Here is a 26,285-nt window from a genome sequence, read left to right as displayed (position 1 = left end):
ACACCTGAAAGAATGGCCAAGACCAAAAACACTGATGACAATTTATGCCGGAGAGGATGTGGGGCAAAGGGAACACCCTTCCAATTGCTGGTGGGAATGCAAATTGGTAGTGTGCTTTGGATTTCAGTATGACAATTTCTTAGAAAATTAGGAAACAACCTACCTCAAGACCCAGTAATACCACTTTTGGGTATATACCCAAAGGATGCTCAATTGTACCACAAGGACATGCACTCAACTATGTTCATACCAGCATTGTTTGTCATAGCAGAACCTGGAAACAACTGAAAAATTGGCCCAGGCACCAGACAGCAAGTTCAGGCTACTTATCCACTATTGCTAGGAGCCTAGCCTGGGGTCCTCCCCATAGACTCCTGGGAGATTCCCCTGTGCCAGACTTTCACCTGACCCCAAAATGCTCTGCCCCTAGGAGCTCTCAGAGACTGATAACCAAGGAGCCTGCATGAGACTGACCTAGGCACTCTGCACGTATGTTACAGTCATGTAGCTTGGTCCACTTATGGGACTTCTAACAGTGGGAACAGGGGCTGTCTCCAACTCTGGCTTTTAGGACCATAGTCCTCATACTGGGTCTCCTTGCCTGGCCTTCAACACGTGAGAAGGTGCTTCGTCCTACTGAAACTTGATATGCATGTTTTATTAATACTCATTGGAGATGTACCATTTCCTGAATGGAGAGGGTAAATTGTGGAGTGGAGGGAGGATGGAGGAGAGGAACTGGGAGGGGAAGATGGGGAGACTGCAACTGGGACATAAAGAGATGAATTTTATTTTTTAAGCAGTGAGTCCAACTCTTAGAAGCAAAGATGGGTTTTCATACCTTACAGGTGGCAATGGGGAGGATACACCTGGAGAGCACGAAACTAAGTGAAGATAAGAGGGAGGGTGGCACACACTTCCATCCTCACACTCATGAGTTTGAGGCCAGTCTGGGCTACCTAGTGAGACCCTGAACTCCACACCAAAGCAAAATCCCTCCTTAGGAGCAAAGAAAAAGACAGTGCAACTTAAACATGGGTGGAGCAGGTGGGATAGCTGCAGTTGCTGGGGGGCAAATCTGAATCACAAGGAGTAAAAGATACCCAGGGTTGGGGAGGATGCTAGGACAGGTGCTAAGGAGTGCACAGGTGAGGATGTGAACTAGTGCAACCCACTGCAACAAATGGAACACAGGACTGCAGCAAGCCCAATCCAGGATCCATCCCAGGAAAAACGTGTTCAACCAGACATGTGCGCAGATCTTCACAATATCCAAGAGGTGAAAACAACACATACTTGTGCATGGGAGAACAGATCAAAGCAAGGACCACCTACACAATAGACCATTGCTCAGCCATGAAGAATGAAGCTCTGACATCGGTCGCAACATGAAACCATGAGACACGGGGCCACGGGTGTGTGAGTCCATTTAATAGGAAGTGTCCAGGACAGGGAAACCCATCGAGACAGAAAGTGGGTAAGTGCGTGTCAGGGGTGTAGGGGAGGATGAGCCAGAGCTGCTTGACAGGAGGCATGACCTAAGTGGTGACACCATGGGCACTCTGTTCACAGCCGTGGGTCTTGCGTCACAGGAACTGCACCGTCATTAAAACCCACATGCTCCTGTGCTGGGAACAGCACTGACCCTGATGATGGGCACAAAGTCGGTGCAGTGCCCAATGCTGGACCCTTCTCTAGGGAGGACACTTGCTGGCCCCCTCAGGCTTGTCATAGTCGTACTCTGTTCATCTTCCCTGGCTGACACCCCTCAATTTTTCTGTGACACCAGAGGACACCCATGTAAGGTACTCAGGCTCAGGATTTATTTAGGAAGGTGAATGTTAGGAGGGAGGCTGGACCTCTGCAGTTGGTCTAAACAGCCACCTGTTCGTGCTGCCTGTTGCACTTGGGCATGACTGGTCGGTGTCTCTAAAGCCAAGAGGTCCCAGCAGGGAGGATGGAAGCCAGTCCCAACTTTCAGGTTCTATTTCTGGTTCTGTTCACGGGCTGCCACGAAGTTTAGCAGGTCAATGGCAGTGACAACCCCAAACACCATCTGCCGCTTGCTGGACAGGCCATTGCTGTGGTCTAAGGAAAGGAAACAGCTGCTGGATTAAAGGTGCCAGGTTACAGAGCTGATCTGAGGCCGTGGCCTGTTGGAAGCAGGAGACCTTTTCCCAGCCTCTAAGCAGGAACAGAGTACCAGCCACTGCTGATCCAGCTGAGCCACGTGGGGCATCGCCAGAGGGCAGTTTCTCTCGGCAGCTCTAATGTAGGATTCTGGATGCTATCTGGAACAGAACCAGAAACCAACCCAGGCTCCCCAGAATGGACGGCCTGGCAGGGGCATTCTCTCAGTCTATGCCCACACGCCTTGTGCAGTGTCTCTGCCAGGGCAAGCCGCAGGCCCTCTTTCTGTCCAGAGTCCTGTATGGCACCCAGAGCCTCTTCAGCTCAGGTTTCTCAGATTGGAACCTCCTGTCGGCTTGGGCCTGGCCCTACAGCACAGGGCCTACAGGCAGAGAGGGCCATGACAACAGTTTTTTATTTATTTGACAGAATATGGGGAGCCCAGACTTCTGTCCACAGAGCATGCGAGGGCCTGAGAGGAACATAGGGGCGTCCCATGAGTGGGGGTGTCCCTGGCCCAGGACTTACCCTGGTTCACAAGTTTTAGGGTCTCTAGGCTAATGACTTGGCCTGCAGCCCTTGACACGTGTCCACCTCCATAATGGTGGACTGGGCCTTCGTGCCACCCCCCCCCCAAACAGATACTCATTCTCTCAGGCCTTTTCTCAGGATAGCTTTTGCTGGCATAGTCCTTGGGAGGCTCAGAAGGTCACCTAGTGTCTGAAGACAGAGGTCCCTTGAGAGATACCCATCAGGGACAGGCACCTCACTGGCCTATCTGGAACCCCAGGAAAGGACAGGAAAACTCAAAAGAATTGCAACTGCTGCCTTTCAGAACCCCTGAAGCAAAGGGGCCACTTGATTGGCTCTGGGACCCCCATGGAGCAAGTGACAGCAGGCTCCCATTAGGCTGATTCCCCGTCCAGGCTTTGGTGGGGAATGTTTAGTTTGTGACAACACTCAGTCCTGTCCTGTCAGTCCAGCTGCCCCTGACACTAGAATTCGTGTTTGTTTTTGAGATGCTCAAAGATCAGGAGTCCCCCTCCCACCCAACCCAACCTCAGAGATCCAAGGCCCTAGATGCCCTTGGAAAGCTGTGATTCTGAACATGAGGAGCACTTCCTAGGGGCTGGGATGGGTGAGGTGTACATACCTGTGGGCCCCCCCACCACTCCTGACCAGGCCTGGTCTCGTGCTGTAGAGCCAAGGACGGGAGAGGGGTTAGACATGGGGCCACCCCCACATGTAGGCCAGCCTTCGAGCCAGATATAAGGCCCTCCCAATTCTTATGGATTGAGGAATAAAAATCAATACCCCTCACCCCACTGGACCTGAGAGTGTCATCTCCAGATGACATCCTGCAGATGCTGACATTGGGAAGGTTCTCTGAGAGCAGGAAGGACAGACTGTGTTTCATATGCAGAGACAAGTGTGGTTCACAGGTTGTCCTTTTAATAGACACCCAGCGCTTCCCTGCAGAGTGCCCCTGGAGCCCATCAGAACCAATCAATAGCTCCTGGCGATATGTCCTCAAGGGCCAGGAAGTCTAGCTGTCGCAGGTGTCTCTGAGACAATCCCAGCATCCTTAAAGACTGCCTGCTGTCTCACCCTGTGCACCTAGGGAAATGCTACACTATCTAAACAGATGTCACTGAGGGCCCGCTGGAGTATTATTTGGCCCTGTGTGTTCCTTGGGTACATGGCTGGATTGACAGGTCCATGGAGAGGGATTCGGGATGTCAAAAGCTATAGTGGGAAGATGAGGACCACAGACTCCCCATCACCCACTAGGGAGTATACCTGCCTACTGTGCATAGCAGAAGTCTGTACCAAGAGAGCCTGGGCCAGGCATGGCCAGTGTCCAGGGCTTAACACCCTTTGCCCCCAGCAAGAACCCAGCACCAAGTGAACCCCACTCACATTGGATCTGCTCATGGATCACCAGGGCGAAGTGGTCAATCTCCAGGATGTGGGAGAGGGTGCCCAGTGTGTCGGACAGGTGGATCTGCAAGAAAAGCTGTGTCCATGCTGGCCCTCAGAGCTATCAGCCCCCCCCCCCATAGACTTGACAAAGGCAAGAGGCGCAACATTCTCCAAAGCTGCTCGGATAAGTAGAAAAAAGGCCCCGCAGAGCTTGGAGCATTCTGTGTTGTGGAAACCTGCCTGAAAATGACTTGCCATTTGACTCCAACCCATGGCTTCTGCTTAGAGGCTAAATTAGCAGACAGACCATGGCTTGTGGGGTCTGTGAAGGAGAGATGGACCAAGAGTACAGAGTCTGCACACAAGATCTATGTGACAGTGGTGACCTTGAACTGAAGTGACCTTGAGCCCCCACCCCAAGCAAGCTGTAAAGTTTCCAAGGGGTGGTACGGGTCAGGGACCCACCTCGGCCACAGCAAACACTATATGCCCTGCCTTAAAGGCCCAACTTGCTTTCCCATGCCCACTTCCCCTCTGGAAAACACTCATACCGGTTTGAACTGCTTGTAGAGAACTTTGCAGACTTCATCTGATGGCTGCACCTTCCCAGCAAGCAGCGATGACAGCATGTTCCCAAGAGTCACCATCCCTAAGATGGTCCTGGGAAGAGCATAGAGTTGGGGGCAGGGGAGAAGAGGCAAGGGTCAGAGAAGGGTCTCTGGCCAACTCCGAAGGTCTAGCGGGACTGAGCATGGCAAACGTGGCTTTGGCAGGCCTTGCCCTTCCCCCATTCCCTCTGGCTTGTCAAAACGTTAGATTATATCCCTAAAGTCAGCCATCAAGGTCCATCCCCTTATTTGGCCGCTGACTCATCCCTAAGACAAAGCACCAACGTCTGGCTATTAAAGTATTAAAGTCCAGCAATCAAATGCCCTCTTTTGGCAGCCCTAATTGTCATGCCCAATCAAAATTAACCAACTCATCCTACTTTCTTTTGTTCCCTCTAAAAACTGCCAATGGCCTATGAGCCACATCTGTCTATCCAGAGGCAGTCCGTTGTCCTGTCTCCCCTTCTCCAACCCCAGATAATATCCCTTTCCCCTACATCCTCTATTTCCTGTCTTTGTCTCTCATTCCCTGCCCTTTGTCCCTCTGGGGAAAATAAATCTTGTGCAGAAAACTTGGCCTTGGGGTGTCTTATGCTGACTTGACATCAAGGTCTTTTTACACTCAACCCAGGAGCTAGAGAGACGGCTCAGTGATCAGCACATTTGCTGCTCTTGCAGGGGACCTGGGTTTGGTTCCTGGCACCCACAGGACAGCTCACAAACACCTGTAACTCTAGCTCCTGATCTGATGTCTTCTGACTGCCGCAAGCATTAGACACACAAGTGGTGCATGCACATTCACATGCGCGCGTGTGCACACACAAACACACGCATAGATACACATACACACAAATACGTGTATTCAGGGCAAAAAGCAGTTGTATGCATAAAAAACACAGTTGGGGGAGGAAGAACAGTGGGACAAGCAATCTTACAAGTCCTGTGGTGCTTATGTCCCCACGGGGTCCATGGTGACCAGCCATCAGACTTCTGAAGCTGGATATAGGATGCTGGTCAACTGGATCTCCCAACCATGCATATTCATGCACTGCTGTGTGTGCCACCCCCCAGGGTGCCTGTCACCTACTCCCTGGGGCAAGGGTGGCCCTGCATACTAACAACGAACTAGGGAGACAGAAGCACTGAGACCCCGAGAGTTAGTACAGTCTAATCTCAGCTGCTGGGAGGGGAGGGGACAAGGTGGTCAGCAGCTGTCTGTCACTCTGGACATTGTATGCAAAGTGACCACATGCAGCCTGTGGCTGCCTGTCCCATTTAGTGGCATGAGCACAGAGGCCTGGGAAGCAGGACCTGGGATCCTGGCACAGTCTAAAGGCAGAGTGCTGGACTGGCGTGGGGGTGAGACTGACCCTGCCTCGTTGACCACGGGCGCCTGGTCGAAGCCCTTCTCCCGGAGAATGTTGATGGTGTGCTCACAGGTGACCGTGGGCAGCACAGTCAGTGGCGCTGATAGGCTCAGCTCTTGAACACGTAGATGCCACCACCTGAAGGAGCAGCAGAAGAGGGCAGGGACAGGCGGCATGAATGTGAAGCAGGAGATAGAGAACGGCGTGACGGGAAACTGGAAGGCCGCCTTTCCGGCTCATCCAGGGGTGCCAGGGTCAGGCAGCACCTTACCAAGGCCTCTTCACGGAGAGCTCCTTCTTCATGAAACCCTTCTGCAGCATCCATTTGTCACTCAGGAACTTGGACCTGCAGGGTCAGGGTGTCACTGAGGCCTCTGTACCCAATGGGCACATACATGGGCACATACATGGTCAGGGATGAGTTTCAGAGGGCCTTGCAACTGCCTTGGGCCTATTTCAGCATATGATGGAAGGACGGCAGAGTTCCAGGGAGGCAGAGAACTGGGCGTTACTGGGCACTGAGGTTGAAGGAACCAAGGAGGTTGCTTCTGGAAGCCTCTGTGATCAGTACCCCTCTTGTAGGTTCCTGGGCAGCTTCCTCCTTGGACCCTCAGGTCTGCCCAACAGAGGAAGCCTTTCCCATTCTGACCAAAGGCTGCAGAGCAGGCTACAGAGCTGTTAGGATCTGTACCAGCAGGCAGGCTGAGGAGCAGCGACATGCGGCAGAGGCGGCCCCTGCTCCAGCACCAATATGAAGTACATACTCACGCAGTCTCGTATAAGATGCTCAAGGGCTTCTGGCCCCTTGAGTACGCGCCTGCACTCACACAAAGCAGAACCATGCACACACAGATGCACACACACAGGCCAGCCATGTGCGCGGGACCCCCCCTGGAAGCCAGTGGGAGGCCCATGCACCATGCATGGCTCTGTCAGGCTGCCAGACTCAACACAAACATAGCTCACAGGATTGTAGAGAAAGTCCAAGGGGTGAGGAACCACTCTTGCTGCCCATGAGGCCTGCTGCAGAGTAGCTCCCCCTAGTTCAGCCAGGAACCCAGGCAGTTGACAGCACTTCAAGCCTGCTGGTCACAGGTGGCCGGCCAGGCAGGGAGCTGGGACTGTCCTGAGTACAGACATCAGCAGACTACTCACGGGCTACTGAGCGAGCACGCCACTGCAAGAACCCAGCCAGGGTACACTCACCCTCCCAGATCCAGTTTAGGGCAGCCGATGAAGTAGCAGGGCTGGTGGGCATGAAGCAAACTAGGATCCCCCATGAAAACATTGGTACATCGTGGCCCATGGCACCCAGAGACCCCCTGGGGTAATGAAGACAAACCCAAGAGACCAGGACAAAGGAGTATATAAGGGACACAACTGTCCACCAGAGCTGTCACCATGGGCATACACACACACACACACACACACACACACACACAGGCTCGGGATACAGCCATGCAAAGTGAACACTGACTCCGAAGACACGGAGGATCCTGGGGCTAGCAGGCTTACAGGGCCCACCTGTCCGCTACCCTTCCCTAGCATCCCATGGTCAGCACTTAGGTGACAGCAGCCAGGAGGGCGACAGGGACCGGGGTGTGTCTTACATGTAGTTCCGCACAGAGTCAGGCAGGATGACCACACAGCGCTGTCCTTTCTCCAGCTCCTGGGCAGCCTTCACGGCCACAGCCATGGCGCTGCCTGAACTTCCACCTGCCAAGAGGACTGTTAGACTTGCCCACAGGCTTGTGTGTACGTCCATAGATGAACATCATGTGCTTGTATAACCCCCACACCCACAGCAACACTCTAGAAGGAACTGTGGGAACCATTCAGGCATGCATCTCACACATGCCCATTCATGCTCTGGAAGGGCTCATGCATTCTCTGGAAGAATCTGTGGGATCTCTGGACAGAGAACAGGCCTTAAGGGACCCTACTCCCCTGCATCATCTTTCTCCTCTAGGTCAACAGAGCTCGCATTTCGTAATTAAACACTCACTGAGCAACTGAGGAGACCCAGAGACAAAGAGGTGAATCATGCTTGGTCAGAAGAGGGTTTCACGACAGGGGTTCATAGCTCCCCAAGCTACAGCCTGATCACAAACCAAGAGCCAAACAAGGACAACACGTGTCTCACTGACTGCTCAAAGCCACCATGCAAAGCAAGTAGGTGACACCAGGCTCTCTGACACTGACCATAAAGGGCCCTGGCCCTGGGACCTCCAGAGAGAGCCAAAGACACTGTTACACTGCCTCTCCAGTTGGGGCTCCTCCGGGCTCAGCCTAAGAAGGTGCAAAGTCGGTCAGAAAGGTCAACCAGGTGCCTCTCACAGAGGCCATGGTCCTGCCCCTAAGCTCTCAATCCCCAGGTTTATACTTCTTACACTGAGTGCGAGAGGCGGGCAAAACTCTCTGAGTGAGAGCCTAAGCCACACGTCTCCTCTCCCTTCTAGTGGTCATGTGGTGTGTGTGTGTGTGTGTGTGTGTGTGTGTGTGTGTGTGTGTGTGTGTGTGTGTGTAAATTCACTGAATGAGAGTCCAAGTCACAAGCCTCCTCCTAGTGGTCACAATGAAAGTTCTTTTCAATCGAACATCTTGTTCCCGCTCTCCTAATAATGTTTGGCTGTTGACGAGGCCATGCTAGGGGCTGATTGCCTTCCCCTGCCCCATTCCAGCATGACTCAGAACAGATGGGGCCACACTCATAGGGCAAGTTCAGGCACGCTTGGTGTTCTCCAATTCTCAGGTCTAACTCAAGCTGCTGGGGTCTCCGCTGCCCTGTGGTCAGGCAGTGGTGCCCTGTTCACCCTGAATAGAAAGACCGAGGAAGCCCTTCAGTGGGACCCAGCATGCCCTAGCCTCGAGCTGATGTAGACTGAGCCATCATTCCAGGGACAGGACTGTATATGAATGGGGGGGGGGACCCACAAGAGCTTGCCTCAGACACTAGAAGGGCAGATGAAGCCTGGGCCTTGTGCCTCACGCTCTCATCTCCACAGGTGACTCCAAGAGGCTGCAAAGGACAAGCAAACAGCTAAGGAAGGAAGTCTGGACAGACGGACGGGAAGGGAAGTCACTGCGGTCACACAGCCTCAGAACGTCCATGATGCCCACGCATTTGGAGTAGGTTGCACACAGCCTGGACGCTCCTCTATCCTGCTCCCCACCCCCAGGGCTCACCCAGCCACTCACCACACAGCAGTCCTTCCTGGGCGATGAGCATGCGGGCAAAGGTGAAGGATTCCTCGTCATTGCTTTTGAACCACTTGTCCACCACCTGTGGCAAGACCGGGTCATGGACCTCGGCTCAGGTGGAGGGTGGTGGGGGCAGGGCAACCTCCCAGAAGACTTTGTCCCCTGGGTCTGCAAACCGAGACTTCTTTGCTCTTCCCTGCTCCGTTATGCTTTGCAGAGTAACTCAGACCACCCGCATCTCTATGAGTCTGGTGGCCTCTGTTAACAGTGGCCATCCCACATCCACCCTGGCCATCCTTGTCCGTCCTTCCCATTGCATCTCAGAGGCCGTGTTTGAACATGGTGTTGCGCTTCACCCTGACTCAGCTCCTGTAACTGTGCTCCCCACGCCGTCCCCTCAACACCCATTGGGTCAGCTAGAGTGTCAGAATGCAGAAGTGGATTACGGATCTGGCGGCAGCCACCTGTAACTCTTGGCCCAACCTACCGCCCTGTCCAGGACCGTCGGGATGAAATCATAGCCGATCCCTTCCACCTCATAGACTGTTTGGTCCGTCTGGTTCAACTCCTCAGGCTCCGCAAGGATGGACCCTTCAGGATCTACACCAATGATCTGCAGGTTGGGCAGCTTTAGGCTCAGGTCAGGGAGAAATCCAACCCAGCCCGGGGCAGCTGCCATTAGAAAGGAGATTATTCCACTAATATCTGCCTGTTACTGACTGGCTTACAGGATGCCTGTGCTAGTTAGTCCCAGAATCTCAAACAAGAAGCAGGAAGGGCTCACCTTTTGGGGCTAAGTTCCAGCACAGGGTATTTAGAAAGATTCTCCCCATGCTGCTCTAGGAAAGGTCCCAGTTATGGGCATTTGGAGAGCCCTTTGGGGGCAAAGGACAGCTCTGCACACCGATACCTTCCTGGAGGGTGAACAGTCTCATGGGGAGAAAATGCCCGTTTCTTTGTGCCCCTCTTCATCAGGCCTGCTCCTAACCCGGTGGCTCTCAACCTTCTTAATGCTACGACCCTTTAATACAGTTCCTCATGTTGTGCCGACCCTCCAACCATAAAATTATTTTTGTTGCTACTTCCTAACTGTGATTTTGCTGTTGTTATGAATCATAATGTAAATATGATATGCAGAATACCTGATGTGCAACCCCCAACGGGGTCATAACCCACAGGTTGAGAACCACTGCCATAACTCAAGACAACCTGGGACTGTCTCTGGTGGTTTCTGGATTAATCTCACTAATCAGAATAGGAGCCCCCCGGACCCTGTGCTCCCCAAGTTCCTCCTGGGCGACTTGATACAACTATTTAAGACAGCAATGCAATGAGAGAGGAATGTGGGAGAAAACCAGTTTCCAGGCAGAGGGACCTCCCAGCCTGATGTCAACCGCACTGAGCCTCTAAACACAGCTCAGGCCACAAAGTCAGGAGAGCAAGTCCAGGCCCACCCTCTTAGCCACCCAGTCTGTACCAGCACCACCCAATGTGCCACACTCACTTTGCACCCAGGGCACTTCTCCTTCAGCTTCCTGGCGATGCCTGTGATGGTGCCACCTGTGCCCGCTGAAGCCACCAGCATGTCCAGTTTCCCTAGGGGAGGGAGGACATTCTCAGGTCACAGCTCAGTCAGCCCACCACTCTTAATGACCATTGGTGGAAATACAATTAAACCAAACAATACAAATTATCAGTGAGATAAGCATCGCCTGTCACTGCCTCCATCTGTGGACAAGGTGCCCAAGGCGGGGGCTGCTGTCTGTACTGTGACGTTGGCCTTTAAACCACCAGTATAGCTGAATCTACAAGGATGGGTCACGGCTGGGCAGCTGAGGTAAGCTGTTAATGGTGTGCCTTCCTAGGCTGTCTGATTCTTGGGTGAGTACAGATAAGCAAACTGGGTTTTTAGGATACAGGAAAAATGGCTGAGGCTGAGAACTGGCCCAAGCTCTCTCACGCCGCTGAGGGTCAGCTCAACATCAAGCAAGCCTGAACTGGGCAAACTCAGCAATGAGCAATGCGCACCAACTCTGCCAAATGAGAATTCTCACTCATAAAACCAGCTAAGCAAATACCCGGGCTTTTATGGGCTGGTTCCTGGGCACTGAACAAGTCTGCACTCAGGACAATGCCAACACCAGGTTCTAAGTGGGAAGCCAAGGGTGGGACCTTCCAGCACCTTCTCCCATGAGTCCCTCTTAGGGATCCCACCAGCCCCAGGAGATAGGCACTCAACACATGTACATGGTTCTAAGGAGCCTCATGCCTGTACTAGAGTAAGTTAATTACAACTATCACCATGTAGCTCCAGAGGTAAGAAAAGCTGAATGTCAAATTCAATGTCCCTAGTCGAGCATATGGCTCACACCTTTAATCCCAGCACTCAGGAGACAGAGGCAGGTGGATCTCTGTGAGTTTGAGGCCAGCCTGGTCTTACAAGAGCTAGTTCCAGAACAGTCAGAGCTACACTGTTTCAAAAAAACACCAAAAAGCCAAAACAAAAGCAAAAAAGAAAGAAAGAAAGGAAGGAAGGAAGGAAGGAAGGAAGGAAGGAAGGAAGAAAGAAAGAAAGAAAGAAAGAAAGAAAGAAAGAAAGAAGGAAAGAATTAAATGTGGGCACACAGTCTGAATCACGTGTCCGGAACACAGGGAGAGGCACCGGTGAAAGCCAAGAGGCCTCGGGGAAAGAATAGTGTCTCCAGAAACTATTTCACAAAGATGGGTGTTTAAGCCGAGTTTGCCAAGAGAGGGTGAGTGACTTGTGCACTCCCAGGTAACCACACTTGACCGAGTGTGATAATTCTGTCAGCTTGGCACAACCTCGACTCTTGAGGGAAGAGAATCTCAATGAGGGATTTTCTAGATCAGGCTGGCCTGTGGGCATGCCTTTGAGGGACTGCCTATTTATTTATTTATTTATTTATTTATTTAATTTTGGTTTCTTTGTGTAGCCCTGAATGTACTGGAACCAGGTCTGTAGGCCAGGCTGGCCTCGAACTCACAGAGATCTGCCTGCTTCTCACTCCCTAGAGCTGGGATTAAAGGCATGCGCCACCACCGACTTGAGGGACCGCCTTGATTATATTAGCTGATGTGTAGAAAGATCCAGCCGCTGTAGGTGACACTGTTTCTTGTGCAGGAGGAAGTCCTGTGCTGTGTAAGAGCAGGGAAAGAGAACTGGAGCACCAGGCATGCATGTGTGCTCTTCAGTCTGCTCTGGATGTCACGTGACCAGCTGCTCCACGTTTCTGCCTCCTTCACTGCTCCACAAGAATGAACCGGAACCTGGAACTGTTGGCTGAAACCAACATTTCTCCCCTAACTGGTGCTTTGTTCTGGTGTTTTATCAAAGCAACAGAAATGAAACTAGAATAAGAAATGATTGCAGGGGCTGGAGAGATGGCTCAGAGGTTAAAAGCACTAGCTGCTCTTCCAAAGATCTTGAGTTCAATTCCCAGCAACCACATAGTGGCTCACAACCATCTGTAATGAGATCTGGTGCCCACTTCTGATCTGCAGGCAATAATGCAGACAGAACACTGTGCTACATCCACGGCTGTCTCGCCAGTGTAGCAGAAATGCTGACTGGATGGGCAAATATTGCCGGTAGGTGTGGGATTTGTGCTTCTAGGAGCTGTATGTTCCAGGCGGTCCCTTGGCAATCAGTTGTGGTGTAATGCTACCTGAATTGTCATTAATACTGACTTGACCTGGCTGTCCTTGGAGCCATATGTGTGTCTTTTCCCTTGTCTGTGTGTTCTTTGTGATTCTTGCATATTGCTAACAGATCAGACTATTCCAGGCAGTTGCGGATACAAACAAGACTGCTAAGGACATTTTTGAATTCTGCTCCGCTATTAATTAAAGCCTTGAAAAAGTAGCCAGTTCTGGGAATTGCCAGAATCATCATTAGAACAATTGCTTGATGATGTGAAACAAAAAGAGTTAATTTTACTAGAAAAAACCTTAGAAGCTGTAGGCATTTGCCTGAGAAATATGTGCAATTGTAAATAGAAGGCCTATGAAACCTTTCTTGTGGGAAGAAAAAGACCTAACCTAAGCTGACAATATCTGAGCCTGAGAATTGAGAAGGGAAGAGAGTTGAAGTTAGTGATATAAAGTAAACTTCAGAGAGATTCAAGACTATGTATTAGAATTTTCCTAGCAGAAAGCTTTCCCAGGGAGATAGTAGCCTTTTTCTTTCAAACCCAGGCACACAAGGTCACTTAGCTCAAACCAACCAGCCACCTGCAAGCTGATAAAGATGGTCTAGCTCAAGGGCAGTGATCTCTTTGAAGGCAAGAGGAGAGAGTTTGTTTTGTAAAGTGTGAGAAAGCAGAAGTCCTTGTGCCCAAGTCAAAGCATCTTCAAAGATTCTTTTTGTAAACTGTTTAATGCTGTTCTTTTCTGTTTTATGATTTGATGATGTATGCCATTGCCAAGTTCTTTGATTGTAAAAAAATATATAATCCTGCACTGAAGTAAGTAAATTGCAACAGCATGTCTCAAAAACATTGAGAGTGTCTGTGTGTCACTTTTCCTCACTGTATCCTGATTTCTCCTGTGCCTTCGCCCTGATTCCCTTACGGTCTGAGTGGCTCTCCTGAGCCGGTCCGTAGCAACACTGTATACATAATAAATAAATAAATGAAAGAGAAGAAGAAGGAGAGGAAGAGGAAGAGGAAGAAGAAGAAGAAGAAGAAGAAGAAGAAGAAGAAGAAGAAGAAGAAGAAGAAGAAGAAGAAGAAGAAGAAGAAGAAGAGGCTGGAGAGATGGCTCAGTGGTTAAGAGCAATGCCTGCTCTTCCAAATGTCCTGAGTTCAATTCCCAGCAACCACATGGTGGCTCACAACCATCTGAAATGAGATCTGATGCCCTCTTCTGGCCTGCAGGCAGACACACAGACAGAATATTGTATACATAATAAATAAATAAATAAATATTTTAAAAAGAATATTTTAAAAAGAATATTTAAAAATAAATATTTTAAAAGAAGAAGAAGAAGAAGAAGAAGAAGAAGAAGAAGAAGAAGAAGAAGAAGAAGAAGAAGAAGAAGAAGAAGAAGAAGAAGAAGAAGAAGAAGAAGAAGAAGAAGAAATGATTGCGGTCAAGGTGGGTGGAGGAGTGGAAAGCACACACCATCACACTGCTGCAGGATCTCCTCGGCCGTGTCGTCGTAGTGCGCCAAAGGGTTGCTGGCATTGCGGTACTGTGTGGAAGAAGAGAAGGACGGTGAGGGGACGGAATCACCTGCATCGTGCATGGACACTGGCCAGTCAGCGCTGCACTGGCCAGCAAGTCCTACAGCAGCCTAGAAAACCTCATCTTGGGAACCTCACATACAATCGGGTCATCACAATGGGTCATCACAATGTGAAATTAACCCAGAAGGGAAATGAACAGGGGGCTAGGCTTTGGGGTGCAGGTTCTTAGACATTCTATATCTTGAGAGCCCAGAGGGTCCTCTGGAAAAATTGTTGACCAAGCACAACTGGGTGGTGCCCAGGGGGACAAATAAAACCAAAGGCTCTACCACTGAGCAGGGCCCTGGAGCACCTCCCCAGAGGTGCTGGGCAGAGACCTGTCTCCCAGTCTCCCAACAGGACCCCAGAGGAAACAGCACACTTGAACACAAACCCCTGACCACAAAATTGTCTCCTGGGGGAGCAGGAGTAGGGTAGGGGAGACACCTGACCTGGTCCAGAATGTGAGAATTGGGGATTTCATTCTTCAGTCGCCATGCCACTCCCACGTGAGACTCAGGGGAATCGAACCTCGCATTGGTGGGGGTCCTCACGATCTCAGCTCCCAGGGCACGCAGCACATCCACCTGCGCAGGGAAAACCATGCTTTTATCCCCGGGGCTGATCCCTGTGCCTAGGCACCAGCCTAAGTGGTACCCTCCAGAGCCCTGCCCTTTCATCCACCCCAGATCACTTTTTTTTTCCCCAGTCAGTCAACAAAGGCTTTTATTAAAGGGTGAAGACCCAGAGGAACACACACACAGAGAAAGAGAGAGAGAACAAGGCGAAGAGACTGTAAAGCAGAAGGGAGGACACTCTGAAAGCCAAAGCGCCACCCCTATCCCCCAAGCTCCCCTTTTTATCCATTTGATTCAGCAAGTCCATTAAGTCATTGCCCTCCCACTGGCCACGCCCCCCACCTAGCCACGCCCTAGACACACCTTCTCCATGCTCATCTTCTCTGGCATCACGATAATGCAGCGGTAGCCCTTCACAGCAGCTGCCAGAGCCAGCCCGATCCCTGAGGGGCACATGTTGAGGGTGAGAGGGGCCCTGTGCCCAAGGCCCTGTGCCTCCCTGCCCCTGCCTAGAACATGCCCCCGAAGCATGGAAAGACAAAGGACTCTCGTTCTGGGAAGGAACCCCACACTCTGATGGAGATCTTAGGGAAATTTATTCTGGCAGTCAGGTATACTTCTGGGGGGGTGAAGCGAAACAGAACAAGCTAGCCAACCTTTGACTCCTGACTTCCCTGCAGGTCTGCACAGGCCAGGGACTTTCAGCCTCTGCTCAGTCTCAGCTGGCCCTACCCTCACCTGTGTTCCCAGAAGTCGGCTCAATGATAGTGTCCCCAGGCTTCAAGGTGCCGTCTCGCTCAGCATCCTCAATCATCCGAAGGCTGATGCGGTCCTTCACACTCCCACCCGCGTTGAAGAACTCACATTTGGCCACTGAAAGCCAAAGATGAATCAGAGAGGGGAGAGGACTCTCTGACCCCCATGGATTCCTGCCATATACCCCCAGGATGAGGGTGGGCCTGGGTGTTTGCCATTCTGGGCATCTCTATTCCCATTGCCCACCTCTGTACCTGGACACCCCCGGTCATAGCTGGCCTGTCTCCCACCTGGCCTGCAGACCCATGGCGATACTAAGTGAACGGGAAAGACAGTCAAGAACCCGCAGGCAGAAGGTTAGCAGACATGTCCCAGCAGAATGAGTACAGGCAGTAGGTGTCTGGATTTGAGCCCATCCACTCCTGCCAAGGAAGCCAGTTCAAGCAGCCGTAGACAGACCACCTCAGACCTGAGTCCGCTGGAACCCCTACCAGTTGCCCCAAACTCCACCACCCTTGACAGCTTCCATCATCTTTGGTTAGTGAGCCCAGCCTTTCTGCTCAGCCCCACCCCCACCTGACATCACCTCCCTCCGTGCTGGACCCTTCCTTGCTCTTTAGCCTTCCTCCCCACCTCACGGGTGTTTCGGGGCTGGAGAAGCTACTTCCACGACAGCCAGGGCTACACAGAGAAACCCTGTCTCTTAAAACCAAAACAAAAAAAGAACTACACAGTGAAACATTGTCTCAAAAAACAATTAAAAAATAAAAAAAAGATATACTGAGCGCTCAGGTTTTGCTTCTGCCTTTGACATCTACAGAACCTTCCCAGGTAGGCTCTTTGACCTCAAACCATCAGTTAGAGAGAGGCCATCTCCGTCACCAACACACATCCTGCATCCCAGAAGACCCCATTGCCAACACTGCCAGAGCCTCCGCTAGGGGTCATCCCAGGGTCCTGGTCCAGACGGAGGCAGTCCCAGCAGAGCCAAACACTCACACAGCTCACACTTGAGTCCTGCATTCTTTGAAATCTTGTTGATTCTGACCATGGGGGTGTTCCCAATGTTCTTCAGAATATCTGGCAAAATTTTTGGAGATTTTGTCCTAAAACAGAGAAAGGAGGCCATTCAGAAACCAAAAAAGAATAGCAGTTGGAGGCTGGCCATCGTGGGCATTTAGGAGATAAAGAATTATAGAACAGCTCTGAGGAGATAAAAATCTGGCTCTGGGCTGAGGACACAGCTCAGTGGTTAAAGCATCATACTGGGCAAGCCTGGATTTGAACCCTTAGGTCCTGTCTGCAAGGCTGCCCTGCAGCATTTCCATGGCAGTACAAAGTGACCAAAGCAGTTTCCAGAACAGTTCCTCTATGGCTCTCCCTCCACGGGCTCAGGAATGACTGCGCATCCACGCACTCCCTGCCTACCCCTAGCTGTACTCATCCACCCTGTGCCCCACACCCAGACTTCAAGGCTGCCAGGTTCCTGCCTCCCTGCCCCAGGCTTCTCACACTGGAGCCAAACTGACTAAATAGAAATCTCAGACACCTTTGGCCCCTGGTCAGGGGAGGAGTAAGCAATCTGGAGTTCCAGGGAGGGAGGAAAAGCAGCTGCCCAGGTGCCAACAGGCAGCAACTGACTAAACTCCAGCCAGGTGTTCGTTCCACAGACAAGGCTGTCTATGGCTGGGCTCAGAAAAGTAGAGATAGGCTGGGACAAGTTAAAGAGCTCCTGACCCTCAACCCCAGGGAGGCCAGGCAGGGGTAGCATCAGAATACAGGCTGGGAACTCAGGTGTGCTCGCTCAGAAAGTTATCAGCTGTTTGTACAGGTGATGGCTCAGATCTGTTACCCGTCCCAGCTGCCTGTGCCTTACCAGCACAGGAAGGCAGCCCCACATGACCTCAGAAACCCGAATTTGCCATCAGGGCTGCCTGCCCAACTGTCCCTCACTCTGAAGTCCCCACATCAGGAACCTCTCTCTGGAATTGGCTGACTTGTCTCGCTCTTTTCAATATCTTCCATCTTTTTCTCTGCTGATATCTGGGGCCATACCAGGTTCCCCGAACCAGTACTTCCCTGCAGGAACCTCAGTTTAGTGTGTGATTCCTTCCCTCGGGCTCCCTCCCTGGTCCTCCAGTGACTTCTGACAAAGGCAGAGCTAGGCAACTGAGGACAAGCCTGCCCTTTAGGGCTGATGCGTGCCACATATGTCTTTGAACAAGCAGTTCCCAGGCCTTAAGGCCCTCTGCAGTCAGTCAGTTCTGCAGCCACCGGCTTCTACCTCCTGCTCTGTTGTCCCAGCAAGGACTCCTCCGGCCAGGCCCCCACTTGTCTCCTGAGCTCCCAGCACTGGAGCCCATTCAATGGGCACAGCGTCTAGTTTGCATACTCCCCCGCCTCCTCCTTTGGCGCCTTGAAAACGCTGCCTCCCACACCTGCCCAGTGCTTGCTCAGGACTTTTGAACCAATAACCATAAATGTTGGTGGCCATACCCAGGGAACAGGACTCTAAAATTTAAAACACAAATCCTTTCACCCACTTGTTTTAATTTGAAGACATTAGACTAAGGGAATGAAGATAATTCTAAGGGCTTTTACAACAGGGCAGGAATCTGTATGGCTCCATTCTGGGAATTAGAACAGGGCATGCACGACACAGTGAACGTTCCTGAGCAAGCTACTGAGTGACTGTGTGTGAAATGGCTTCTGATTTGAATTCTTTCTAATAAAATCATGGCAGATATCTATCAGTGCCACTGATAGTCTCTGCCCAACCATAAAAGGAACCCACCAGAGCCAAACACTCAGTATAACTCTGTACATATGAGCTGTATAGTACAAAGAAATCTTGGCCTCTCTGAACCTGCTCTACATTGTTTCTATCCCCCTGGGTCAGGCCCCACATGGATCACAGAGCAGGGGTTCCCACTCTGAACCTGGTAGCTGTATGGCCCCCATACCCTTGCTCCACCCCTCAAGGAAATAGGCCCGCCATCTTGGGGTCAAAGCTAGAGACTTACGGTGCTGTGTGGTAATGAGGGGAGTCTGCCCTGGGTTTGCCCAGATGCCAGGTACATCTGCTTGGGGTATCAGGTGGGATCCATAGGCGCTCATTGTCCCCCGAAGAGCCCTTCTCTAGATGCCCTTTCCCTGAGTGCATCTCAGGGAGCTGAGGGCACCCTGCAGAGCCGGCTTCACACTGGGATGTCCCCAAAGGCATGCTAGGATCTGTAGAGGGAACAGAGATCTGTTGGTTTGGAAGTGAGCTCACATGTTCCCCCGTGGAAGTGATACTCCACTCAAACAAACCCAGCAAAGATGGGAGAAAAGGCATAGGCTCCAGCTGCTGTGGAAATAGTTAGGCTCCTGTTCAGAAAGTTAAACAGAGAACTCCCATATGATCCGGCAACTCAACCCCAAGGCAGAGATTAAAAAAAAAAAAAAAAAAGGAAATAGATATTTAGTGTGCTCGTTCTCATGACAGCCTTGAGATCCAAAAGGTGAACATCACCCAAGGTCACGGATGAATGGATGCACAAAAATGTGTTCCGTCCATGCAATGGAATACTAACTATCCAGCCACAAAAAGGAATAGGCTGGGGCTACAGAGATGGTTCAGCAGTTAAAAATGCTTGCTTTGAAAGCATCAAGAGTTCAAATCTAAGCATACACGTAACAAGCAAGATGTTCAATGCACACCCATACAAAGACACAAGTAAGTAAATCTGTTTTTTTTTTTTAAAAATAAGAATGGATGAACTCTGAAGACATGATGGTAAAGGAAAGAAGTCAATCACGAAACAAATTTCATTTCTAGAAATGTCCAGAATAATCAACTGTCCTATGATTTGACATATGTGAGGGACCCAGAATAGGCAAATCAATGGGAGCAGAGCGTACAGGACATCAAAGGCAGGGTGGGCAGGAAGAGCTAGCTGTTTAACACACGGGGCTTTTGAGATGATGAAAATACACGAGACTGGTCCTATTTTCACCCTGTAGTTGTGATCAGACATACTGAGGGGGGGCAGGGTTTATTTCAGTTACAGTTCCTGCTTACGGTCCATCATTTCAAGGCAGTCAGGGCAGAACTTCTGCAGTTAGTCACATTGTAGCCACAGTCAAGAGCCAGGAGAAACAAATGCAGCCGTGTTGCCGGCTCTCACCTCACCTTCTTGGGTCTTACACAGCTCAGAACTCCCTGTCTAGAGAATAGAGCAGCCCACTGGACTGGCTCCTCCCACATCAAGGACTAACGGATCCCAAGCCAAACTGACCCAGGCAACAGTCCCTCTATTGAGGCCCCTGATCAGGTGACTCTAAACTGCATCAAGGTAACATTTAACACTAGCCAAAACCTTGCACAGACAGTGACAGGTGTTGCGCCATACTGTGGATAAAGTGATAAGATACCGCCTCCATAGCGACCATTTCTGCACCTCAGACTGCACTGTGGATTGAAATTATTCAGAGGGTGGGTGTAGCTTGGTGGGAGAGAACACGGTGGCTGGCAAGAGCCAGGCCCTGGGTTTTATCTCCTTGTCCATAAATAAATAAATAAATAAATAAAAATAAAATAAAGAAAGAAATGTGTGTGTACCTATTAAGAACACATTTTCATATTATTACTCCACAAAGAGTGCAGTTGTGAAAGAAATATGTATGTACTTAATAAGGACACATTTTCTTATTATTTTTCCAGAAAGAATGGAACATCACAGCTGATTTTTAAAAAGTTTTGTTTTTTTCTTTAAAGCTGGGTGTGATGGCGCACACCTTTAATCCCAGCACTTGGGAGGCAGAGGCAGGGGGATCTCTCTGAGCTTGAGGCCAGCCTGGACTGCAGAGTGAGTTCCAGGACAGCCAGGACTGTTACACAGAGAAATCCTGTCTCAAAAAAACAAAATAAAAAAGAATTTATTTATTTATTTATTTTAGATTTACTAATATGTGTGGATGTTTGCCTGAATGTATGTACGTGCACCATGTGCAAGCCTGGTGCTCTTAAAGGCCAGAAGAGAGAGTCAGATCCCTGGAGCTGGAGTTACAGATGATTGTGAGCCACCAGGGTCCTCTGCAAGAGCAGCAAAAACTCTTAACCACTGAGCATCTCTCCACATCCCCCAGCATCTGTTTGCCTAACATGGGGGCCATTCTGGTGTTCTAAGTAATCTAAGCCTGATTTGGAGTTTGTGAGAGGTGCATAGGATTATGTGGAAGGTACCCATGGGGACCCACCCTCTATGGACCTGGAGAAAAGACATTATGTTTTATGTGCATTAACCCACAATTTACAACAAAGAAGAACAAGGCCAGACGTGGGGCACAAACCAGTAATCCCCAGAGGTGGAAGCAGGAGATTAGAAATTCAAGGCCAGTCTGTGTTCCAGGCCAGCTGGGTGAAATTCTGTCTCAAAGATGGGTGTATGTGTGGAGGGGAGGAATAAACTTCCTGTGTAAAACACAAGAGACAGAAGCTGATACTGGGTACTAACAAGTGTGTTGTGGGCCCCAAGACTAGACAGCAAGCCAAAGACTCTACTCCAGCAGAGGGGTGGGCGGATGTCTAACACCCTAAAACAGATGTAACCGTGCCCATGGGACACTGAACATCATGCCTGAGGCTAGCAAGAATCTGGAGTTCAATCTTAACCTGGGCTGCATAGACTAAAAAGGAAAAGAGAGGCAGGGCCAAGCACTCCCAGCTGAGGTCAGGAGCCCCACTTGGACCTGTCCCACCTCACTAGTCCCCTTGGTGGGCAACTAATTTTAATCAAACCTGCCGCCTGGGAGCCGCTGAGAACACAGCTTCCGGGAGTGAAGCCAGGTATTGGCCTAGAGAGGTGGCTCTGCAAGACTTCTCTCCAGAGCGCCCTCCTGCTGGGCACCACTGGTTGTAGAACTCCCCAGAAAGCCATTCAGACACTGGTCACCCGATGCCATCCTTCAAGGTATTTTAGCAGAACAGGAAGTCACCCGGCCACCCGAACCAGAACTCGCTTTGGAGAGCACTCCCCAGGGCATCCTGCGTCCCTCCCCGCCCTCACCGAGAGGCTACTCTTCCAGCGGGGTTTACCGAGGAACGTCGAATTCCCACACACACCATCTGACCACTTCACGTGTGGAAGGGGCGACTGGGGACAGTGTATAGCTGTGACGTGAGAAACCCTTGCCAAGTTGCAAGTTATTTAGCCCCGATCTACCCTCCCGCATTCCATCACCCCCGCTGCGGCATACTCCTGGTCTCGCGCGCCCCGCACCAGGCACAGAACCCGCTCTTCTCCCGCGCAGTAGCCACCCCACGCGCGCCACTACTTCAATATTTACCCCACCCGGCACCAGGGCCCAAAAGAACAGTTTGTGAAACATCAGTCTCCATCCGAAACAAGGAAAATCGATGACCAGTACCAGAGCAGCGCGTCACCCTAGAACTTGGCTCCACGCTCCGAGACGCGCAGCCGTGGGGGTCCACGACCACGGGGGTACTCAGCTTGGGGTTGCGAGGAGGTCGATGCTTGTGGGAAGCGGGCAAGGGACACAGGTCTCGGCGGAGCGACGGGGACGGCAGAGTGCTCCGGTGCGGTCGCAGACTTTAGCGACCCGGAGCACCCAACTCGCAAGCTGGCACAGCTCTGAGCTTCCAGGTGCAGCTGATGCCAAGTCCTCGCGCAGGGGTGGGAAGTGCCCGCGGGACACTGAACCGAGGCGAGGATCTCGCTGCGCGGGACTCAACGCGTCCAGAACTTACCTGGACTCAGATGCGGGAAAGCTCCGGCTAAGTTAGGCTGGAAAGCGCGCAAGAACCGGTTCAACGCTCAGTTGGAGACCGGGGGGGGGGGGGGGGGGGAGCGGGGGAGGGCGGTCTAACACCGACCCCGCGGCTCAGAGTAGGCGCACGCGATTGGCTCGGCGACGGGGGCGGAGGGCCGGTACCCGCCAATCCCGGGCCTCAGAGCGGCTTCTCACCTACCCCACCCCCCCACACCCCTTCTCCTCCCCACCCCCACTCTGCATTCGCAAGGGGCCGGCTGGACGCCCCACCTCCACACTCGGGTGTCTTTCTGTTCTTTGAGAAGTCAGGGAGGTGCGCTCGAAAGTTCGGAAAGCTCTGCCATCTGACACACGTTTGTCGCCCGGCCCCAGAGCGGGCTCCTGTTCTGTGCCCAAAGGTTTGCGCCCTGCGGCAGTTTGGCCGAGTGCCAGACAACCTTCTTTTTCCAGGACCCGTTTCGCCCAAGGACGTGCCTCGGCGAAACGTGAGGTTTCCTGGCTTGGCATGCTCGGGCCACACATCGCTGCTCTGCCTGAGGCTCACTAAGCAACCGACCTGAGAGGCCTGGGCCCGTGATGCCACGGGGAGGGCGCCCCAATATCGATGTCCATCCGTAGGAGGTTAAAATGGGTGTGATGGGGTATGTCTGGAATCCCCGCATTTGGAATGGCTTCGAAGGAGGAGGATCTCGAGTTTGAGATGGAAGTCAACCTGGGCTATATAGACTCCTTATGAGGGAAAATTAAAAAACAAACACATACTCATAAGTGGCTTTTAGACATAAAGTAAAGAAAACCAGCCTACAATTCACAATTCCAGAAAACCTAGACAACAATGTATGTCTACATGAGAAGTAGAAAAAGACAACATCTTTGAGTAAATTGGGAGTATGAGGACCATAGGAGATGGTTGAAGGGGAGGGGAGCAGAGAAAAATGTACAACGCAATAAAATCAATTTAAAAAAAAAGAATCTTAAAATAAATAGGCTGATTTTGACGAGTCTCCTGTGGCTGAATAGGTGATCTCAGTTTTATTTATTTGTTTGTTTCTGTTTATTTTTTATTTTTATTTATTTATTTATTTTTGCTTTTCAAAAAACATTTATTTTGCCTGGCTGTGGTGACGCACGCCTTTAATCAGAAGGCAGAGGCAGGCGATCTCTGTGGGTTGGAAACCAGCCTGGTCTACAGAGGTAGTTTTAGGATAACCAAGGCTGCACAGAGAAACCCTGTCTTGGAAAAAGAATAATATACATTTAAATTTTGTTTTTGTGCTTGGGTGCTTTTGCAGGTACATATGTCTGTGCATCTTGTGTGGGCAGTGCTCACAGGACAGGAACCAGTAGAGGATGTCATATCCCCTGCACCTGAAGTTACAGATTGCTGGAAGCCACCATGTTGGTGCTGGGAACCGAACCCTTGGTCCTCTGGAGAGTGGTCAGTGCCCTTAACTCTTGAGCCATCTCTCCACCCCTGCTTTTTGCTTCTTGAGACACAGTGGCTGACAAGTTCCAACTCCCGTTCTTTGTGCCTCCCCAGAGCTGGAATTGACGATCTGGGTCACCAAGCACATCTGAAGATATCATTTGATCAAAGGGACCACATCTTGTCTTCTGGGCTGGAAACTGCGAGTGCCTGGGGCAAGAGCAAGGTGGGTCGGAGAACTGGGTGCCAGCGGGGAAGGAGGCTGGAGGGAAGCAAGGGGTAGAGCCTGTGGCTAGAGATCTGGCGATCAGCATAGGAGAGTGGAGCTTTTTGTTAGGGGTGGGAGGTGGGGGTGTGGGGGTGTGCTGGGGGGGGTTAGTATGCTGAGGTTTTTTTGTTTGTTTGTTTGTCTTGGCTGCCGGTATAACTTATTCTGTCATACTAAAGGCAAGAACACTAACAGAAATTTCCAGGAACCCATCTCCTGAGTTCCTGAGTGTTGGCCCTCGTTTAGAAATCCAGGTTTTGGAGTTGGAGAGATAGCTCAGTGGTTAAGACACTGGCTGCTCTTCCAGAGGATCCATTGCCAGCACCCACATGGCAGCTCATGATCTGATGCCCTCTTCTGGTCTGCAGGCATATATGCAGACAAGGCACCTGTATACATGTAAAAATAAATTAAGAAAGAAAGAAAGCAAGGAAAGCGAGCCAGGCAGTGGTGATGCATGCCTTTAATCCCAGCACTCGGGAGGCAGAGGCAAGTGGCTCCATGAGTTCGAGACCAGCCTGGTCTACAGAGTGAGTTCCAGGACAGGCTCCAAAGCTACACAGAGAAACTCTGTCTCGAAAGAAAAACAAACAAGACAGAGAGAGAGACAGAGAGAGAGACAGAGAGAGAGAGAGAGAGAGAGAGAGAGAGAGATCAAAGAAGAATCAATCCAGGTCTTAGGGGATGTGATTTGATTCCATCCATGCTAGTGGCTTAAATCCACGATGATCAGTGTCCTGAATGTGGAGAACAACCCTGGGATGATGTAGACATGCATTGAAGTTATGATGGACAAGACTCAAGCAGCCAGGACTGCTTGCCCCTGACTGACTGACATCTCAAACAGAGGGAAAGAGACCAGAAGAAGTCCCTCCCCCTGTTTCCAACAGCCCCCCCCATGTGTGTGTGTGTGTGTGTGTGTGTGTGTGTGTGTGTGTGTGTGTTTGCTTTTCTTTCCCATGCAAGTGGGGGACAAAAACGCATTTAAGTTGTTTTTTTTTTTTTTTAACCGATTTAGTCAATTTATTAAAACAGTTGACTTAGGCATCTGCAATGGTGACTTCAACCTCCACGCCCGGTTCAATACTGATCTCGGAGGGGCTGTGCAAGTCAATGAGGCGCTTGTGGATTCTCATTTGGAAACGATCCCACGTCTTGGAGTCTTCACCACAAGGTGTTTTTCTTGTAGTGATCCTCAGGGTCTTGGTGGGCATGCGCACCGGCCCCTTCACTTTCAGGTTCTTCTCCTTGGCGCCTCTGATCAGGTCGGCACACACCTTCTCCAGCGACTTCACGTTGCGGCTGGTGAGCGTGATCCGGATGCGATGGATCGCCACCTCAGGCTCCACGGGCGTCTTCCCGGTGTCTTTGAAAGCCATGGCTGCGGCGCGGGCTTCCTGACCGACTTGTTCCTCGGCGGGGAGCGAACAGCGGTGAGTCAGGACGGGAGCAGGCCGAGCAGAGCTCCTGGGAGAGCACTACCACGCCTCAGAAAGGAGCGCATTTAAGTTTTAAATCAAGTTTCTGATAGTTTGTGTAGTATCTCGTTTTGTTTAAAATTGACAGTCGTGACCTAATTTCAGACTGCCAGGGGTGGGAAAGAGTAGGGAGAAGTAAAGAAGTTCTAAGAGCCTTTCATGTGGACTTTCCTATTGTGTCCCGCACCCCACCCCCTCTCTCTTTTATACACACCCATTCTATCGCTCACACACACTCTCACACACACTGTCACATACATTCTCTCACATACACACACTCACACACTCATACACACACGCATACACACACTTGTGTCATCTGAGCTGTTGAAACAAGCTGCAGGCAGGCGAGACACTGTCCTAGTTGGCTCCCTGTTGCTGTGAAAACGCCATGATCAAAGCAACTTGTGGAAGAGCGGGTGTATACGGTTTACAGATTATAGTCCGTCTCCGAGGGAAGTCAGGGCAGGAAATCAAGGCAGAAACCTGGATGCAGGACGGATGCAGAGGGGAGTGATGCTCACTGATGT

The 26,285-nt window shown here is 51.1% G+C and overlaps 2 protein-coding genes across 5 annotated transcripts; both read right to left on the bottom strand.

Moving 5' to 3' along the window:
- Positions 1-1,410: 1,410 nt before the first annotated feature.
- On the bottom strand, positions 1,411-22,876 carry Cbs (cystathionine beta-synthase). Of its 4 annotated transcripts, none has more exons than XM_087898345.1 (17): positions 22,854-22,876; positions 18,833-19,040; positions 16,809-16,915; positions 15,792-15,926; positions 15,417-15,496; positions 14,928-15,062; positions 14,372-14,441; positions 10,734-10,825; positions 9,717-9,842; positions 9,227-9,311; positions 7,639-7,744; positions 6,300-6,374; positions 6,032-6,166; positions 4,605-4,713; positions 4,051-4,135; positions 3,284-3,325; positions 1,411-2,088 (listed from the first exon to the last, which is right to left on the bottom strand). In XM_087898345.1, exons 2-17 carry the CDS (start codon positions 19,030-19,032, stop codon positions 1,985-1,987), a joined length of 1,686 nt encoding a protein of 561 aa, XP_087754471.1. In that variant the 5' UTR covers positions 19,033-19,040; positions 22,854-22,876; the 3' UTR covers positions 1,411-1,984. The 4 variants fall into 4 exon arrangements, with proteins under 4 accessions (XP_087754471.1, XP_048307259.3, XP_048307258.3 ...); XM_048451302.3 differs by lacking the exon at positions 22,854-22,876 and adding an exon at positions 22,561-22,671; XM_048451301.3 differs by lacking the exon at positions 22,854-22,876 and adding an exon at positions 22,221-22,428.
- A 2,426-nt stretch (positions 22,877-25,302) lies between these two features.
- On the bottom strand, positions 25,303-25,755 carry LOC125411325 (small ribosomal subunit protein uS10). Its single transcript, XM_085679829.2, has one exon. The coding sequence runs from the start codon at positions 25,654-25,656 to the stop codon at positions 25,318-25,320; it is 339 nt and encodes a 112-aa protein (XP_085535955.1). The 5' UTR covers positions 25,657-25,755; the 3' UTR covers positions 25,303-25,317.
- Positions 25,756-26,285: the final 530 nt, after the last annotated feature.

This window comes from Myodes glareolus, chromosome 18, assembly GCF_982192425.1.
Source record: "Myodes glareolus chromosome 18, mMyoGla1.1, whole genome shotgun sequence".
Classification (NCBI taxonomy): domain Eukaryota; kingdom Metazoa; phylum Chordata; class Mammalia; order Rodentia; family Cricetidae; genus Myodes; species Myodes glareolus.
Note: the sequence above shows the minus strand (reverse complement) of the source record. Positions and strands in the feature narration are given on the sequence as shown.